General features: G+C 42.4%; 1 protein-coding gene and 1 long non-coding RNA gene across 7 annotated transcripts in view; both read left to right on the forward strand.

Moving 5' to 3' along the window:
- Nucleotides 1-20,869, forward strand: part of LOC143274520 (uncharacterized) — a 331,539-nt gene that overhangs the window by 179,858 nt on the left and 130,812 nt on the right. The window lies entirely within an intron of this gene.
- On the forward strand, nt 7,630-16,556 carry LOC102904973 (sperm motility kinase 4A-like). Its single transcript, XM_076577833.1, has 2 exons — nt 7,630-10,519; nt 14,649-16,556. The coding sequence occupies exon 2, from the start codon at nt 14,663-14,665 to the stop codon at nt 16,127-16,129; it is 1,467 nt and encodes a 488-aa protein (XP_076433948.1). The 5' UTR covers nt 7,630-10,519; nt 14,649-14,662; the 3' UTR covers nt 16,130-16,556.

A 20,869-nucleotide genomic window follows, 5' to 3' on the forward strand; every position in this document is an offset into this window, starting at 1 on the left:
TAATAGGTTTTGAATTTCTGCTGGTATTTACATTTTAAAGGAGGCTGTTATTTACTCAACTCTCAAAGTATAATACCCAGGAGACATTACAGAGCAGAGTCTTTCTGACATTCTGTAGTGGTGATTTCTGTAAACAAGCACAGAAGCGGAAGAGTGAAGAAAGTGTCCTAGACCTCCCAACAGACTTCTATGGTAGGCACAAAGCTGTTGTGTTTGGGCTTCAGTACTGATGAACATTTCAAAAGGCCATCTGAATCGAGACAAGGTATGCTATGCAGCAATGGACCGCTGTGGCTCTGGAGACAGACGGACCTGAGCTCTGGCTATGAAGCCTGCATTTTTACTTTGTGACTTGTGCTATGCTCAGTCAGTCTTGGAGCTCCTTACTTTAGAGAGTGTCAATTAAAGTTGTGTTATTGTGCCTATGACATATAATATATACATGTATAAATTGCAAGTGTAATACCCAGCACACTGACATTTTTGTGGTTTTTGGGTTTTTTTTTTTTTTGCATTTTAATTTACTATGTGAGGGAAGGAGGGAGGGAGAGAAGATAGGAAGAAGGGGGGATGTCTGTGTGGAGGTCAGAGGAGAACTTTTGGTCTTCTGCTGTGTTTATTCCAGAGATGAACTTAGGTGGTCAGATTTAGCAGTGAGCACCTTTGTCTCTCCAGACCCACATAGATTTTTAAATAATTGTTGTTGTGAGGTATGCTCACCACCCACTATCATTATTACCCTCATAATCACCATCACCATCATCACCATTGTCACAATTACCACCAACACTACCACTCACCATCATTATCATCCTCACGACCACCATCACCATTGTCATCATCATCAACATCCTCAACAACACCAGCACCATCATTATTACCATGGCCATCAACATCATTTTCAAAATTTTCTTTGCTTTCGAGCTGAATAACCTGGGGCAAATTACTTAACCTCTCTCAGCTTCAGTTAGCTCATATAAATAGGGATTAAAACTTAAGCTTTTGGGGGCATAGTGGTGCATGCTTTTAATCCCAGCACCCGATACAGGGACAGGAGGATCTCTGTGAGTTCTAGGCCAGCCTGGTCTATGTGGTAAGCTCCACATAGACAGCCAGGACTACATAGAGAGATACTCTCTTAAAAACCAAAACCAAACAAACAAACAAACAAATAAATTTAAGTTTCATACAGTGTTCCTAAGAGGATTAGTAAAGGTATTTTTATTATGTGTTTTGTTCTGTGGTTGGACATAAATGTTTGTGCCCATTTTCATCTAACATATTCTTTCTGTCTGCCTATCTATCATCTGTCTTTATCTGTCATCTATCATCTGTGTCTACCATCTATCTTTATCTGTCGTTTATTATCTGTCTATCATCTATCTTTATCTGTCATCTATATACATCAATCTGTCTGTCTATCATATTCTTTTATCTGTTATCTATCATCTGTGTGTCTATCATCTGTCTTTATCTGTCATCTATCATTTATCTATCTATCATCTGTCTTTATCTGTCATCTATCATCTATATATCTGTCTATCATCTATCTGCCTGTCTTTCAGCTATCTTTATCTGTCATTTATTATCTATCTATCTATCTATCTATCTATCTATCTATCTATCTATCTATCATCTATCTGTCATCTATTATCTTTCTGTCTATCTATTTATTTATTTATTTATTTATTTATTTATTTATTTATTTATTTATTTATTTATTTATTTATTTATATGTCTCTATTATTGGTCTGTGCTGTGGATATTGCTCTATATATAAATAAAACACTGATGGCAAGTGACCAGGCAGGAAGTAGGTTGCCAGGCTGGAAGTAGGTGGGACAAGGAGAGAGGAGAATTCTGGGAAGCAGAAGGCTGAGGGGAGAGACACTGCAGCCACTGCCAGGACAAGCAGCATGTGAAGACGCTGGGAAGCCACCAGCCACGTGGCAAGGTATAGATTTATAAAAATGGGTTAATTTAAGATAAAAGAACAGTTAACAAGAAGCCTGCCACGGCCATACAGTTTATAAGTGATATAAGAATCTGAGTGATTATTTTATAAGTGGATTGTGGGACTGCGGGGCTTGGTGGAGCCTGGAGAGAAGCCCTCCAGCAACAAATGGCGCCCAACGGCTCGAGTTTCCACCTTAAACCTGAGAATATTTAATAACCAATTCTAAACAGAGCCAAAACCAGGTTCCTGCTTCTTGTCTCATACGAGCAGCTAGACGCCGCAAAACGCGGGTTTGAACACTGGCGGGTTCCTGGCGTGTGCGTTTGACCGGCAGTATGGCGGGAATGAGGCGTCTGCCAGCGGCACATTACGCTGTGTGGTAGATTTAGTCTTTACTAGTATTTTAAAAAAAAAAAAAAGGTTTCTGGGCTACACGCTGCTTTGATAAAAAGCTTAGACCCACTATTTCTGAGACTTGATGACTCCCAGAGCTGGCGGAAAACGTACCACTGCCATGTTGGTAAGCTGAAGTGGGCGGAGCCAGCTGCCACAGCGCGGTTTCAGTCTTAGAATGGTACAGTTTAAACCAAATAGGCTCAAGGTAATATAAAAAATAAGCCACGTAAAGATGGCTACCACACAGAGAATCTGGATTATGTTGTCTTTGATATTCGTAACTGAAGAAAAACATTTGATTGCAAAAGCTGTTCAGTTATGCCAAAATGTATATTTTAAAGGTACCTTGACTTCAAAATTTGGATATAAGGATATGTTACTTTGGAAAAGAGGTTTTGCTTTTGTTTCCACAGAAAGCCAGAGACTATGGATTTGTTCCAGATTAAGATACATCAGGTTTCACCAGCCAAGACCCCCTGAAAGGTCTCTGATGACACCATGGCCCAGATGATCCAACATCCAGAGCGGTTTCAAGGCAACTGGTTCACACAATACAGCCTCACGGACTACCCCATAGGCTTAAAATTTTCTTTGCTTCCCCATAAGATACAGCGCCCCCCTCCAGCATGAAGTAGTAAGAGATGCTATGCCCAAATTCCCAAATATACCAAGCTGGCTTTAGAGGTGGAATTGGCTCACTCCCCCTCTAAACCCAGACATATTGCTTTTAAAAAAATGGTTAAGAGATTCTTGTGTCCCAAATCAGAAGAGCCCTCTGGTGTGGGACAGAGAAAAACCAATATTTTTATTTAAAACAGGTTGATTATAAATGTGATCTCTTTCAAAAAAAGTAAAAGGGGATATGATTAGATATATAAGAGGATGTGGAGATGATAAGATAAAAGGGTAGATTAATGAACCTACTTTTAAAGAACAACTTGTTTAAAATGTTTTACATTGGTATAGATTTTAGTTTATGTTTAAAATGTTTTACATTGGTATAAATTTTAGTTAATTGATACAAACTTGAAGTTAATTTTGTTATACTGTATATATATATTTCTATTCTTGTTTGAGGTATTATGTTTAACTCATTTAAAATTGTAATGGATAATTAAAAATAGATTAATAATCAGTCATCTATGATAATCATATTTGTAGCCATGTTAGTTAAGTCTTCTAGGTATACATAGATATATTTCAGATAGATAGATAATCTTCAAACACTTCATAGACCTAGAGAATATGGCATTTAAATAACTTAGAATTCTGTTGACATGAGACACAATTGCTCCTGGCTGCACCAATTTGATCCCGAGAGAATGTTGGGCTTCTAAGACATTTCCATTGGGAAGTTTGTCTTCTTGGCACAAAATGGCCACTGGGCAAAGAACTGCCCTTGCCTTGATGGCTGACAGTACAAATATAATGCTGTCCTTTCTGGACAAGCGGGACACAAGGAAAACGACCACTGTGCTCTGCCAAGACAGGGTAAGATGGTCTCTCAGAATTCCTGCTTCTAAAAATGGTCTGTCAGAGACTCTAGGCCTGTAGCCAATTTGAATGCACCAACAATGCTGAAAAACATTAGGTGACTGTCCAGGCTGCCAGCTGTCTTGGTCTACTCTTGCAAGATTCCCGAAGTTGCTTGCATCCGTCTACCATTTCTCAGGTACCATTATGTTCCTTCTCAGGTCTTTGATGTGGTTGAAAACTAGATAGTTGTAATTTCCTCAGTTATGATAAAAGATAATTTAGATATAAAACCTTAAACTCATAAATATAAGATAGATAGGACATCTTTAGTATTGTAACTGTAATTCTTGCTCGATAATTGTTTTGTTATATGTAATTTTACCATTTTAAAGTTAAAACCTTCCTTTTTAAAAAAAGAAGAAAAGGGGAAGTGCTGTGGATATTGCTCTATATATAAATAAAACACTGATGGCAAGTGACCAGGCAGGAAGTAGGTTGCCAGGCTGGAAGTAGGTGGGACAAGGAGAGAGGAGAATTCTGGGAAGCAGAAGGCTGAGGGGAGAGACACTGCAGCCACTGCCAGGACAAGCAGCATGTGAAGACGCTGGGAAGCCACCAGCCACGTGGCAAGGTATAGATTTATAAAAATGGGTTAATTTAAGATAAAAGAACAGTTAACAAGAAGCCTGCCACGGCCATACAGTTTATAAGTGATATAAGAATCTGAGTGATTATTTTATAAGTGGATTGTGGGACTGCGGGGCTTGGTGGAGCCTGGAGAGAAGCCCTCCAGCAACAGGTCTGTCTAGCTTTCTGTTGTCTATAATCTATCTACCCATTTCCTTTCTCTTCATATTCAAATGAATAGGTCCAAATTCTCTCAAACTTGATAAACAAAGCAGAGCTAGAGAGTTTCTTGTAGAGGAACTCATAGTTATTAACAGTAGAGACGACTGTGATTGAAAAAGCTCAGAGGCCTACTTTGATATTCATGTTTCCCCCTAAAAATTCTCAAATAATGCATACAAATGAAGGAAGCTTAACCTTCAATGATTTAAGAAAAGCCATTAGTTTTGAATGACACTGAAGCTGTGGGTTTATTAGATTCACATTATCTTGAATTGAAAGTGTAAGATAAAGCCAAGGCCATGGAGGTTGTTGCTAATTGAAGGTTGCCTCTAATTAATAATATTATGAATAAAAATATTGTAGGTGTTTTCATTAGTAATTCTGAATGTTCTGAAGCCTTGGGTCAGGAATACCTCCTTTATTTTTTCAATGCAGCTGCCTATATTGCAGCATCCTTTGCAGACAATAAAAATTGAAAAATTCACAGTCTCACTGAGATGAGCAACACAGTTTTAAATATGGCTTGTTATTCTGGACCATTCCCTTGCTGATGATACCCGTTTAAGACCACAGACAGACTCGTTTTCACCTCCGACTCCAGCCGGCAAACAGGCAGACACAATAGACGACCTGGTTGAGTCTAGCTCTGAGAGCTTTTGAGTTTGTTAAGGATTTGTCAGGGGTTTATCATGGAACTATGGGAAGGGCTTGGAAGGGAATATATAGTGGAGAACTGTCCTGGGAACTGGGATGCACACTAACAGGACAAGCAAGAAGTGAGTGCTACCATGGAGAAAGCAGCTTCCTTTCTGGCAACTGGATGTGCTGGTGACATTTTTGCTTCTGTGACAAATATGTGACAAAAGCTACTTAAAGAAGAGTGTATTGTAGTTTATAGTTATATTGTAGCTTATAGTTTGTGAGCACAGGCAGTCACACAGCAGGGGTGTGAGGGAGGCGGCTGGTCCCATTGCATCTGCAGCCAGCCATGCAGCAGGGGTTTGAAGCGGCTGGCCACGTTGCACCTGCATCTAGGAGCCAGAGATGAATGCTGCTGCTCAGACTTCTCCTTGTCATTCTTCCTGGGGCCTCAGACCACATAATGGTGCTGCTGTGTTCAAAATGGCTCCTCCCACCTCAGCTAACCACTCTAGAAACTCCCTCATAGACACGCCTAGAATTTGGTCTCCAGAGTGGTTCTAAGTCCAGTCAAATTGTCAATATTAACCACGCCCCTGGGCAATTAGCTTACAAGATGCTCTTCTGGTTCTGTGATTTCTTTGGAAATTTCCATATCACTTTATTTTGTATACAGAAATAAATGTGTAATGTACATGGCAGCACAACAGGGGTTCAAGGTGCTGTAGTGTAAGAACATTAAACTCGACGTCAGGTCTGCCTAGATTACATCCCAGCTCCATGTCTTCCAGCTATGGAACTTTGTTCAAATTATTTAATCTTCTGTAACTCATTTTTCTCACTTACAAAGTAAAGATGATGATCATAGGTCTCACTTTTTACGGTCATGTATGGAGAGGAAATGGATTGATCCATACCTTTCTTCTCTGGTTTTCTATTATCTTTGTTGCTTTTATTCTCATATGCAATTTTAGCTGCTGCCTAGCAACTTGAATAAAGGTGGTCAGCCTATGAGAGGTTTTAGGGACTGGCACTCTGGATAGTAACCATTGGTTGACAGGCTCCACCGTCTGTCCCCATCATTCAATGGTAGGGAGAATGAAATACAAGAGCAAGCCAAACCCTAGTTTCTTCTTTCAGGTAGTTCTCCTGTTCATGTCACTGAGTGCAACCCCACAGCCTTCATCTGTGTGAGGACATTTGACACTAGCATTAAGACAAAGATCAGTCTTGTCCAAGAGTAGATTGAAAGTTGATTTTGAAGACATTGAACCAATATGTACAAGAACTATCACTGTGGGGTTTGATTTTATAGGTTAAAAACAAAAAATCTCAGCAACTTTGTAATCTATACAATCTATTTTTAGAAAGCACTTTCCACATGTGTGACCTATTTGAACTGGGATATAAAAATGCAATTTTTATTTGACAGTTTTTATATTTCAAGCACTCCATGTTGACTTTTTTTTTAATCAGATGTGTTGTTTTGTTGGCAGTGGTAGTTTGCAAACTAATGAAGAAAATAAGAGAGGAAATTAGCTTGAAGCTGTAGAGTATCTGCGACTAGAAGGTAAAGGGAGGAGGTGCTGGAGTCTGGAAATAATTACCATCCCTGCCACAGTTCCCCATTAGCCTTGGCAAAAGACCTAGGGTCTGACAGCTAAATTAAAGCCTGCTACCCAGTGAAAAATTAGCCACAGAAAGCTTGATTTGGGGTAACACAACGTCGCGTGCCGCTTACTGTAGAGCTTGACAGCTTGGTTCCATTCATAAGATTCATGTAGGGGTAAGGCTGCTGTGAAAATATGGAGTGATTCACCTACAGTGGGCAGTGTTTACAAAGCAATGGATCCACTAAAGGAGGGACATGCTCAACACAATGAATTCTTAATATGTTATTTTATACAACTGTAGATTGTGTGTCAACATATCTCCCTCCCTTCCCTCCCCTCTCTGTATCTCTTAGGCATTGTCACGTCCACTGCCAGGTCGTGCATGATTTTCTGTGTCTACATAACATCTAAAAAGCATAAGTAAAAGCCTATTATGCTTTTTAAATGTAGTATTATTTTAAAAATAATGATTGGAGTCTAAGATTGGAAGTCAGAAAGACTAGGCTGTAAAGCCCTCTCTAGCATTAGCAGCTGGGGTATAGTGACAATCTTCCAGAGTCTTAGTTTCTTCTATCCACTTGCAAAATGTGGATAATAAAATGAGGCGTGTGTGCGTGTGTGTGCACATGTGTGCATGCACACATGTGCTTGTTCTGAAGATAAAACCAGGGTCTTGTGCCTATTAGGCAAATGCTGTATCACTGAGCTGTACTATAGGCTCCAAGATGACCTACTTAAAGCAGGTGGCTCCAGAGTGGCTGTCTGTGACTCTTTTGCATTGGCAGTGGTCTTTCCTGTGTATCCAAGTGAGTTATTTAAAATGAGACTCTCTAGTTCAGGTGTGAAGCCCACAGGGAGACTTGAGGACACCACAGCATCCAGATGTTGTCCCTTCACTGTGTGTAACTTTTTATGCATGTGTAGCCTTAATAAAAGCTGCCTGTCCATTTCTCAATTACTCACCTGGGAAATGGAAATGATGAAGAAATTAAAATGTAATGCTCTGGGTTGTTTGTTTGGTTTTGTATAGGTCTGTAATTCCAGTTACTTGCTAGGCTAAAGCAGGGGGATTTGTATGCTGATGGCCTGCTTGGGTTATAGAATGAATTCAAGGCCACTTCAGAAAATGTACTGGTACCCAGTCTCAAAATAAATGGTGAAAATACAAGTATTGGGGACGTATGTAAGGGATGAAGTGCTTGCTTAGCATGTCCAAGGCCTAGGATTTACTGCGTGCACAAACAACAAAACCCTCAAATATAATGCTACTTAAAAGAGATGAGCCTGGACTCACTTAAGAGGTAAGATGGAGAGGGTGAACTGGAACCACCTGATGGATGGTCACATGCACAGATGTTGTGTCTATTAAGTGTTCACAGATGGGGCCAGAGGCATGGCTCAGCACGCATAACACAGCTGCCATCACTCCGGCTCCAGGGGACACCTTCCTCTGGCCTCCATGGGCACCTGTATGCATATGCACAAACCCGCACCCCACACACATACACATACACATAATTAAAGAGAAGTTAAGAAGTCCCCAAAATGAGATATAAAACATCTTTATCATGCCAACCTTGAGGAACGTTCTCTATAAAAATAAAAGCACTAGGCTGTAGAGATAAGTGCACTAGTGTGTTTCTTCATGCGATTAAGATTGGCTACAGGGGACTGGAGGCTCAGTGCTGAGGACTGTGCATCATCTTCAAAGGGAGGAATGTATATGAGCAACTTGTGTGCACTACATATTAACCCAGACAAGGTGTGCACTGCTCTGAGACCAGGTCTACACACCGTTTCATGCAGCTAGATAAACAAGGACAAGTTTGCTTCCTCCCTGGGAGAGAGAAAAGCACTGGGCAAGAGAGGAGAAAGAGAAACAGCTGCCCCTTTCCTTGTAAACTCTGCCTTGTGGCTCCAAGCACACATTTTGTAGTTTGAAGTGAAAATCCAGTGAAGTCCACAACAAAGGGACTCACCTCCTGACTGGAACACAGCAAAAGAAAGGCCGAGAGGAACTGGCTGTGGGTAGGAGCCTGGAGCACAGGAAGGATGACTGTGTGTGTGTGTGTGTGTGTGTGTGTGTGTGTGTGTGTGTGTGTGTGTGTGTGTGTGTCTCCTGGGCTGCTTTAAGAACTGTCAGGGTGTCTTAAACTGATAAGTTGTGGCTTCTAGGTTAGGGAACACATGGACCATCATCACGGACATAAGAAGAGAGAAAGGGGGTTGTGACAGCTGCCGGGGAAGTGACTAACCATCTCTACAGTAAACAAATGTGTCGTTTTTTCTCATTTCCTGAAGAACTAAATGTAAAAGTACAAAGAGGCTCCTGTCATCTTGATTTTTCTTTGGATCACCTATGATTTCTATGAGGGACAGGATGATTTTTATCTCAGAGAACATAATTGGTAAGCTTGCCAATGTTCTGATCCATTTGGGGTCCAAGAAGCTTTGAAAAAGAAATCTGATTGGACACTCTCCCATGACTGATGCTTATATAAAATAAGACCACCACTTCACAGGATAGAAAGCCAGCAGAGGCTCCCTGGGACCTCGTTTCGTGTACCAGCCAGCCACGTCTCCCAGTTAAGCCTGGAGACTCCCCCAGTTTTCTTTGGCTTATGAATTGTTTCTAGAGATACAATGGGCAATGCAAGGGCAATATTCTTGGGGTGACCATGTTAATCTATTGAGTACTATTACTTACTAGGCATCAAGCATCAGCTTTGTGTTTATCAAGGATGTTTAGCTACATCCCTGGCCTCTCTGTATTTCTGGACAACTTGACACTCTTCCCATCACTGTGACAACCATCACTCTTGGTAGAGAACCATTGGTCTTGACATTGCTGCTATTACTACATAAGATAGTCTAGACCTTTATCAATTCTGTGCTCGTTTCAACAAAGGTGGTTATGTTGAGTCAGTTTTCCATCCATCCCAGTAACAAAGTACCTGACAAAAACAGAGGTGTGAGTTTATCTTCACCTGGTTCCACTGACTCTGGGTCCACGGTGAGGTGGAGCAGAGTGGGTCATGCCATAGCAGACAGGAGGCTGAGAGCTAGAGGAAGGACGCCCTTTAGGGTATACCCAGTGACCTACTTCCTTCAAATAGGCCCCACTTTCTAAAGTTTCTGCTACTTACTTCCCAGTAATTCCACCAAATTAAGAATCTATTAATTTATTAGTCCATTGATGAGGTCAGAGTCTCCAAGATCTAATCGCCCTCTAAAAACACCACCCTTAACACTGCTGCATGGGGGGACCTTCAGTCACGTGGTATTTGAGAGGAACACTTTAGATCAAAATCATAATAGACCAATGGATTTTTTATACTATACGTTTGTTAGATTTTTTTTCCTCCACACTTGCCATGTGTCACTGTGATTTTTTTCCCTCTCTGAGTAGACTAATTTTTTTTTGAGTTTCAAAACACTCCAAATACATAATTTTCACCAATATATTTTTCAAAACAACTTCTTCTCCTTTCTAGAGAAGTGTGTGCCTGTTACAGATTGTGTTTGGACTTGTAATATGGCAAATAGGAGACCTGGGGAAAGAAGAGAGGCTTTGCCCTTGAAATTTCAGGTGAGCTATTTCCATATTGTGGTATTATTTGGGCAAGCCCACCACATTTCCTCCGCGTCAGTCCTTTTGAGTCTGAAATGGGCATGGTAAATAACTGAATGAGTGGTTGTGTGGATCATATGAGTTGATACCACAGAGACAATGGAAGCATAAAACAGTGTGTGTGGTCTGAACTTGGTGACACATGCCTGTAATTCTATTGGAGAAGTAGAGGCAGGAAGTGGAAGGAAAGTTAGCCTCAGCTTCAAAGTAAATTTGAATCCAACTTAGGCTACAGGAGAAATCTCAAAGTCTCAAAGAAATCTCACAAACAAAAAAATTACATATATTCTTTTTTATGTGTAATCTTAGAGTGTTTAGCAACATTTGAACAATCTCCATAATGATGAATGTTCAAATGTGTGTGAAGAATGGGATAAATATCTCTCCAAAGAACTAGAGTTTTTGTTTTGTTTAGTTTTTAAATTATAAAACAAACACTAAAATCTTTTAAGTTTCATTGCTTCATTGACTGGTCAAATATTACCGGACAAAGACATGCAGGGATATAGAGTAGGAGAAAATAAAAAAATATGCTCTATTTTATGCTGTGAGTGATGACGAACTCTTGGGGAGTATCACCGTGGGGTTAGGTAAGAAAATGATGCTTGATTTTCTGTTCCTGGGCTGCAGTGTGCCTGTGGCTCTCTCAGGCCCTTGTGCTCGCGTGAGAGCCCGGCCCTGCACCGTCGTCCAGCACTGCCGTCCTCGTCTCTGATTCCCTTTCACCGTGCGTACGGCTGCAGTGTTGTCTACAGTCCATTGCGTGCTTTGCAGCCAAAAGAGTCCACAGTGGCGCAGTCAAGGAGGCACAGAAGCTAATTAACTATGGTGGGGTTTGATTCCCATCCAGCTTTCTAATAAGAGCTTTAACAATTAGGTTTTCTAACACTGCGTGGACGGGTTCTTCCAGCATTGTCATGTGCCTGTGTGTGCATAGAGCAGTGTTAAGGCTGTTACATGTGGACAGATGCCCTAGGAAGTGGGATGTCAAAGCACCCTTAGAAGTAGCACATGGATGGCTGGGGTGGAGCAGGATTTGTGGGTTGCATTCTGCCTCCCAGCCCTTGCTCTTGAGAATAACTCCTCCCTGGTCCCCACTTTTTCTAGCATGTTGGGTGGAACAGTCTCTTCTGCAGCACATCTGTTTGTTTTCCTTCCCACCTAATCTTTCATTCACTTCCGACTCTGCCTGTAGCTGAGTTCAGGCAAACTGAAGTGTTCAGTTTCAAATTGTGAATTTCTTTTTTTTTTTTTTTTTTGGTTTTTCGAGACAGGGTTTCTCTGTGTAGCTTTGCGCCTTTCCTGGAGCTCACTTGGTAGCCCAGGCTGGCCTCGAACTCACAGAGATCCACCTGGCTCTGCCTCCCGAGTGCTGGGATTAAAGGCGTGCGCCACCAACGCCCGGCTTCAAATTGTGAATTTCTAATCTTGGTGACAGAACACATGACCAAAAACCAATCAAAAGGAGGAAAATGTTACTTTGGTTTATGGTTTCAGAGGGCTGCTGGCTGGTAGTGAGGTGAACAGATGAGCCTTCATAGGAGAAGAGCTGGTGAAGAGCTGCTGGTTCATCATGGCTAGGAAGGAGGCAGAGAAGACATAGGAGCCCACACTCTTTTCTTCCTTTCCCTTTCATCCAAGTCCCTCACTTGCAGGGTAATGTTGTCTACAGTCAGGTCTTCTACACTATGTTTCTGTCCCATATGCCAGTCATCTCTGGAAACCCCCTCTGAGATACACTCAGAAGGGTGCTTTCCCAATCTTCTCAGCATCTCTCACTAAAGTCAAGTTGTTAAGATTTGAAGCATCACAGACAACTTCTGTCTCTTCCACTTTCAGCTCATTTTACCTTTGCTAGCACTGCTGCTGTAAGAAAAGTTTCTAACAAATGAACAACAGACTCCCAGAGCAGTGTAAAATGTGTGTATTGTGTGGCATTATGTAGCCTCCAAATGAATTTCTCCTTGAAACTTTTGACTGTTATCATGTTTCTAGGTAAGGTTTCTGCAAATATTACCAAACCAAGATGCAGTCTCATTGCCTCAGAAAGGGTTTAAATAAATGGCTCTGCTTAGAAGAGTGAGCTTTGCCTCTACACAGCAAAAGAAACAATGAACAGAATGAGAGAAAATCTTGAGCAGCTCTACATCCAAGCAATAAGAGAACAGACCAGTCAACAAGTGGACTTATTCAGTGGACAGTTCAGAAAAGAGGAAATTCAAATAGCCAGCAAGCACACACATGAAAACATGTATAACTTCACTAGCTATAAAATTGCAAATTAAAACCACATTGAGATTATCCTTTGCCCCAGTCAGAATGGAAGACAAATAATGGGAAATGCTTGTGTGGCTGTGAACAAAAGGAAATACAGGATTTGTATTTTTATTGGAACCAATATGGAGGTTTCTCAGAAAACAACAGCACTTCCATTTGACCCAGCTACCCTCCAGGCATTTACTCCAAAGACCACAAAGTCACTGTATCAGAGAGACGCTTGCATATCGATGATTATTGCAGCATTATTCACAGTAGCAGAGGTACAGAATTAGCCCAGGTGTCCAATAACGGAAGAGTGGATAAGGAATGTATTCTACATTTCAGCCCTAAATTTCAGTCCTAAAGAACAGTGTTTTGTCATCTGTGTATACTGGAGATAGATCAGGAAAGGCACTCAGTCTCAGAAAGACAAACCTAGCACATTTTTCCTAAATTTTATATAGTCACATAAAGTCATATATATATGGATTAGGTAGAAGTGGAGTGAAATTGTCTAGGTGAACAAAAGGGACTGGGGGAGAAAGAAAAGGAAGGGTAGGAAGAATGAGGCAGGAGAGGAATACATGCTACCTAGAACACATACTCTTGAGAAAAACTTGAAAACTTAATGAAATAGAAACAAAAAATGTGTTTTTTTTTTCACAATGGGAGCTTTTGGAGTGTATGATGATTTGGGGACTAAATAAAGGCACTGTAAAAAACAACAGGCAAACCCCAAATAACTGCCCAGTTCTGTTATATAAAATCCAGTCACTAAAGGCAGAAGTAGCCACTATACCAAAAAGACAGATCTAGGGCTGCACAAGGGGAAAATCAGTGAGGATTCAAGACAGAAGCAACATGGTGAACAGCTTCGAGACAGCCTTGTATCCCAAGGGCAGGATACACCCTTCTCAACATGATCAAACATCAGCTGAAGAGGACTGTGGATATTGACAATCAAGGTGCCATGCTGACACTCTATTCTATAGGGCTTTTGATGCTCTTCAGGGTCATCCATAATGTGGTGGTTAATGTCAAGGCAGCTGCTGCCATGGTGAGCTGCCACTGCACTGGTGATGGAAAAGATGTTGTCACCTCATAGAGTGTGAAAGAGTCATGGTATACTATTACACGTATTTAAAAATATAAACGGTATCTTAAGATTAGCTTCATAGGGAACACATTACTATATTAAATTTTATAAACAATATTATATCAGTTAAGTGGTAACAATAGTTTGCAACCAACTAGTCAGATTTGAAAGAAATTGTGTAACGGTGAATGGAGGGGGCAAGAGGTCTTGAAAACAGAGGGTATTAGAGACTTCCAAACTAGAAACCAAGAGGATATTAACACTTACATTTCTAAAAGCTCAAATGTCAATCTCCTAAGCCTACCTAAGACAGAGTCTTGACTACTTTCCCTTACTATGAACTGTGCCCATAGTAATTGGTCCCTGTCCTAATATGACCTCATGAGGAGGGGCCATTGTGAGGAAGTCTGAACCAGCAGGTATAAGGGAGGATGAACTAGGTTGGCTTTCTGTAGGTGTTTTGAGAGGCGTTCTGGTTGGTGCAGTGTTTAGTGAAATTTGACTGATACATAGTGGATTTTTTTTGTGTGTGTGTGTGTGTGTGTGTGTGTGTGCTTTGCTTTGGGGTGTTTTGTTTTTTTGGTTTTTATTTTCTTGGTGTATGGTGTGTGTGTGTGTGTGTGTGTGTGTGTGTGTGTGTGTGTGTTAGAGTGGGGGATTTTGTTTTAATTTTTGAAATTTTATTTTCATTTTAATCTTAAATTTTATTTATTTGTTTAATTATTTGGGTAGCCTTGCTACCAATAATGTATGGCCCAAAGGATGAGTTGACAACAGGGCCCAGCCCTGTGCCCATCCTCTGGTATGAGACTCTCCTGGCACAGTATACCATCCTGAGGACCATAGGTCAGGGAAGCTACGCCGAGGTGAAGCTAGCCCAGCACCGCCTCACAGGCGCTGAAGTGGCAATAAAAGTCCTGCTGAAGCGGAAGCAACGGACCTTCCCGGTTTGGTCTGAAGTGGGGATAATGAAGAGGATGAACCATCCCAATATCATCTCACTGCTCCAGATTATTGAAACAGAACAGAACATCTTTCTGATCTTGGAACTGGCTGAGGGACGCGAGCTGTGGGACTGGATTCAACAAGTTGGCTACCTGGAGGAAGACATAGCCCGAAAGATATTCCAACAGATCGTGCATGCCATGTGCTATTGCCATGACCAAGGCATAGTGCACAGAGACCTCAAACCAGACAACATTATGGTGGATGCTACTGGCAAAGTCAAAATTATAGACTTTGGCCTGGGTGCCTTAATCAGACCCGGGAGGAAGCTTTTTAGGTTTTGCGGTGCCTTACGATTTGGTGCCCCAGAATTCTTCCTGCGCCAACCCTATGATGGCACCAAAGTGGATACTTGGAACTTAGGTATTCTCCTATATTTTATGGTGACCGGGACCCTGCCGTTTGATGGTTCCACCTATGAAGAGCTTCAGTGCAAGGTTTTACTAGGATTGTATGCGGTTCCCTCCCACCTCTCACAAGAGCTACAGGACATTATCCACCGCTTATTAACTGTAAACCCTACGGAGAGACCAACACTAAAGGACATTATGGGGCATCCTTGGCTTAGGAAAGGAGGTGAGGGTTCATCAAGCCCATGTGAGGAAATGAGCCCTAGCCACCCGGACCCTGCAATCATGGCAGCCATGGCAGAGATGGGATTCGACCCACGTGACATCCGGAAATCTGTACTCCATAGGTTGTTCAATGAGCCCATGGCAACCTACGGTCTACTGCAATGCCAGGCACGCCAGCAGGGTGACTTCATTAGGCAAACCAAGGCAGTGCGACCAGGAACAACACCTTTTCCCACGCCCACAGATCCTGTCGCCTTCCCTGGGTGCCGAAAGAGGACAACTGATGTGCCAGCCCTTCTTCAATCCTTTCTCTCATTATCCTTGAAAACTGACTCTGCAAAGGACAGCCAGCAGATACGGCGGAGGCTCAGAAGAAATGCCACTATGCCTATAATTGCCCCCCACCACTGCCTGCAGAAGAGGACACCAACTCATGGTGCTGTCGGGGACCCCACAGGGACACAGCACAGTGGCACTGCAGACACAATCCAAGGTGCGTGGAGAAGCTGGAAGAGGTGGGCAAGGAGGATTGGGGCCGGTCTATTACGGGCCTTCTGCTGTCTGCCATCTGAGAAGAGAAGGGTCAGGCCCCAGATGGAGGTATCCAGGAAAAGACAGGAAGCCAGAGGCTAGCCAGAGGCCAGCCAGGGGCCAGCCAGGGGCCAGCCAGGGGCCCTGAGGTCCTGTGAATTATGAGGTCATGGCATTGGGGGTCATTCTTGAGTGGACTCAAACAGCTGCTGAGAGGGACCCACACAGGAAGCCCAGAGGCTGGGTGGAGCCAGGAGAAAGGCAACAAATGCCCCAGGGGTCTTCAGCTGGATTCCCTTCAGCAGGGATGTCGGCAAGAGAGTAGCCTTCCAAAGCAAAGGATTAAAGGCCTGAAAGCAAGCTGGAAGACAGACACCCTTCTGCCTGCCTAGGATCCTGTTAGACTGAAGCATGTCCCTGCCCTGCTCCTGTATGCCATAATGATAGGTAGATTAAAGGTGCTTCCCAAATGTACTTTTCAAGCTTTTACAATAAAATTGATCATAAAGACTGCTCACTAATCTTATAATGAAGTAGACAGAGACAGGGAATATCTACAATGATAGAGATTTGGAGAAATGATGTATCTAATAAGTCAGTTTGCTGACAACTTCCAGAACCTAGAAAAAAAAAGAAAAGAAAAAGAAAAGAAAAGAAAAGGAGTCCCCCATGCAGCTGTTAAGGAGGGCACTGTTTTAATTTATTTGTTACCTGTTATCCTCATGGAGGGCCAGCTTTAGACCCTACCACTCATTTCCCTGGTAACACCAATTTCAGGAAAAGGAAGCATAATTGCCCCTCAAATCAAAATTTAAAATACCACATGAAAGTGTGTGAAGAAAGCAGGGTTATTTTGAGGTTCATTAAGGGAAAGCTATCTTTCTGGACAAGAATAGAATCTGAGTTCTACCTCTGGCCTTGGGCAGAGACATAACTTTCTAATCTGCCCAAAGCATATATTTAACGAAACCTGAACCTGAAAGCATGCTGCCCTTTCTATATGTTCTCTGGATACCACCCAAAGTCCTGAGCATGCTTGCACTGATTCTATCCATTGCTCTTTTGGACCCAAAGTCAAAAGGGCACGATTGTTTCTTACCTTTCCTTCTTCTTCCAAGCTGCTGAGAGTTTTAGCTTGCCTGCCCTATTTTTTCTTTCAAATGGTAATAAAATGGTCCTTAAGCTTCTGAGTTATTTTTTGAATTTTTTTCTTATGGTGATGCATAAGAAGGGAACTCCACCATCTAGTAACATGCTAGTTGTATTTACATGTTGTATTTTTGCTGTTGGTACCCTCAGCTCACCATACTGAATTTGCTTAAACTGTCTGAGCAGATTGTCTTAATCCACAGAAGCACTTGGAAGCTTGTCAGTTTCCTCTGTCTCCTCCTTGTGTGTCCAGAGAACTATCTGACATGCTGTAAACACCTACTGGAGAGCTGGCAGGGGCCCAGGCATCTGCATATGAAGGTCTTCACTTGACTGAGGCTTGGGGAAGGAGTTGATGTGGGTTCAGGGAGCATCAGAGCTCAGAGGAAATGTTCAGGATCAAACCAGCTCCCAGCATTTCACACTGTACGGAGGAGGGGAAAAGGGTGCCTGTGCATTGTTGTGTTGTCTGTCCATGGTACCTTGTGTTTGTTTCTGTTAAGTTCGTAGTCAGTGAAGATTGTATGTCATTAATGCGTTTTTAAAACTCCCACTCCCATGATGAAGCAAATGATCCTTGATTTTTGGTGGGTTATATCCAATAAACCTGTAAGTTGGAAGTGTCTGAGCAGCCCCCCAGTCCCTACATGTATGCCTTCAGTGTCCATATTTCCAGAATAACCGCAGGCACCCATCTCCACTGTTTCCATTAAATTCAGTAGCCGCCCCGTAAGCAACTGCTGTCCTCATCAGCAACTGCAGCTTTGCAGCTACCAGAGCTGTTCAGCCGCACTGACCGCAGCCAGGCGGGAACTCTGGTCCCTCAGGCACGGGCTCTATCACAGCCGCTAAAGGGAACTTTATCTAGAGCTCTAACCTTCTGTAGAGATTAGGATTCAGAGGTTGAGGTGAAATTCTGCTCCCTCAGAGAGGCTGAATAGCAAGCAACTAGCCAACCTTCTCTCCTAGCTCACATCTCCCCCCCAAACAGGGTGTCCTTCTGCTCAGTCCCCACTTAAGAACCCTAGCTACACCTGGTTCTTCCCTACCATTTCCTGTCAGCTAGTTGCTTATTTAATCAAACAAATGTAACATATCTTTGCATCATTAAACAAATATTCCACAATACAAATGAATGTAACATATCTTAAATTAATATTCCACAACATCCCACCTTCTACTTTGTCAGAGACAGATCTCTAGTGTCCCTGCTGTGGAAGTCAGGCTAGCTGGCCTGCCAGTTTCGGGGGTTTTCTTGTCTCTGCTGCCCACTTCAGCACAGGAGCTATGGAATTACAGATATGCATGCTACTGCCCCAGCTTCTATATGGATTCTGGGGATTTGCACTCAGGTTATTGCTCTAGGATAGCAGTTTCTTTATCCACTGAGCCCCATCATCATTGCCCCCCCCCCTTTGAGACAGGGTGTCAATGTATTCCAGGTTTGCACTGAACTCTTTACTTAGCAGAGGATCACCTTGGACTTCTAAACCTGGTCACTCTACCTCTCTAGTGTTAAGATTTCAGGCACCTGCCATCGTGCCTGGTTTACGTGATGGAACTCAGGAGTTCATGCATGCCAGTCAACTACTCTAGCCCCAGCCCCGAAGGTGCTTTTAATGAACCTAATCTGTACAGCCACCATTCAGCATGGTAAGAGGGGATCAAGCTATTAGGGGTGGAGAAAAACTCAGGAGAAACGGGATGTTTCTCCTGGATGTAGATTGCTTTTGCTCCATTGTGAGCTGTGAAACTGAGAAATCTTAAACCCTTGTAAGTGCAAGTGTTACAGCTCTGGAGGGACAGGTACCCTGACTGCCAGAAGTCAAACAATACCTACAGTTTGTGTGTGAGAGAACCATTATAGCTGAGCTCTGCTCCACTCCACTAGGGAGTTTCCCAGCAGAGATGTCCCTTTCTTCTCAGCTCTGGCCAAGTGTGACTTCTCTGTTCTTTGCTTCACTCTGCTGGGGGGAGGGTGGGCGGCGGCGGCAGAAATGTAGCAATCTGTTCTGGTTCTGGCAAAAAGTTGTTACTTCTGTTCCGCTCCCTTAAGGGAGATCCCTTAAGCGGGAGCCCAGCGGAGATTCTGCTCTGGAGGAAAAGAAAGTCTTCACCCCAAACTCTTTCAAGAGCTTTATTGAGAAAGGAGGAATCCAGGAGAGTGGCTGCCTCTGCCAGGGTGGAGAAGGACAGCTGCCAGCTGAACAGGCACAGGGCTTATATAGGGCTTCTTAGGGGTGGGGTTTTTCCAGGGAGAAGATTTTCCGGGTGGGAATTGGTCAAATTTCAATCCCCTGAGCTTGACAAGCTCAGAGACTGGCTCAGGGATCGGTGGTTTTCCTGCTCAGGAATTGGTTGGTTTTGTGCTGAGTTGGTCAGGGGCAAAGAGAACTGTGCTTTGTTTCTTTGGCTCTGGTTTCAGGGCCAAAGTATGTTTCTTTCACTGGTCCCTTTTAACCTTTTAGCTCTAGTTTCAGGGTATGTTTCTTACACTGGCTCTGGTTTCAGGGTCATGGTGGATTTCTTTCCCTTTTACCCTATGATAAGTTGGAGACTGTATCTGTTCAGAGACCATTTTCCTCCTTTGACATATCAGGTACAAAATATGAGCTACTGAACAACTAGAACTAACAAGAACCGAGAAGAGACTGGGCTGGTAGTTTACAAGTACTAGGACCTGAGATTTGAACCCAGAACCCATGTAAAGCTGTAGTGCAGCCCCAGGCAATCTGATGCCCTCTTCTGGTCTCTGCAGGCACCTGCACACACACACACACACACACACACACACACACACACACACACACACACACACCACACAGAGAAAGACACAGACAGACAGAGACACACAGAGAGACAGAGAGACCAAAAAAAGAAGAAAAGACAAGAGAAAGAAATACCCATTAAGCTGATTCCAGATTCCACCAAGAATCTCTGGTGAAAGGCAAAGATTTTTGGCTCCTGCCTTCTGTTGGATTGGAGCACCATACTTATTTATTTATTTATTCTTTGAAATTTCATATACGAACACAATATATATATATATATATATATATATATATATATATATATATATATATATTAGTTTCAGCTTTCATTACACATTGAAGGCATTACAACATAATACTTGACACACATATACATAATGAAAGTGTTGCTACAGTCAAGCAACAGAATATCCATCAAGAACTCTAAAAATCTTTACTGGAAACTCTTCACATTGTATGATTGTGGAAGGAAGATGAGTAGAAGATAAAATCACAGAGAAAATGATATGAAGAAGACAAAGAGAACTGTGCTTTGTCAGTGGGACTGAGTCAGAGGAAAAGGGGACTTACTTTGAAATCACAAGAGATGCAGGAGAACCTATGGAGATTTGGTATTCTCTGAGCCCAGCCTGGAAAAAGCTGGGAGACCATGGTTCCCAGTGGATCCAGACCACTTTAGCTCATGTTGTTATATATTTTCTCTCCATCCTGAAGACTGAAACACAGGCCCACACTCCAAGCAAGGTTGGTATTAATCTTAAAAGCTCCATTCAATGTAGAGAAGCACAGCATTGCAGAGGAAAAAGATCGGAACACTACTATTCATTCTGTCACTCCCAGCTAGTTTTCTGGGCCTTCAGTTCATCTATAGAAGCAGTGAAGTCTTATAAGGATGTGTTTATACCTTCAGAACACTGTATAA

Source organism: Peromyscus maniculatus, chromosome 8 (genome assembly GCF_049852395.1).
Source record: "Peromyscus maniculatus bairdii isolate BWxNUB_F1_BW_parent chromosome 8, HU_Pman_BW_mat_3.1, whole genome shotgun sequence".
Lineage (NCBI taxonomy): Eukaryota > Metazoa > Chordata > Mammalia > Rodentia > Cricetidae > Peromyscus > Peromyscus maniculatus.

What these genes read in the sequence shown, in the direction of transcription:
- LOC102904973 (XM_076577833.1), top strand. Translation starts at nt 14,663, where the DNA reads ATGTATGGCCCAAAGGATGAGTTGACAACAGGGCCCAGCCCTGTGCCC.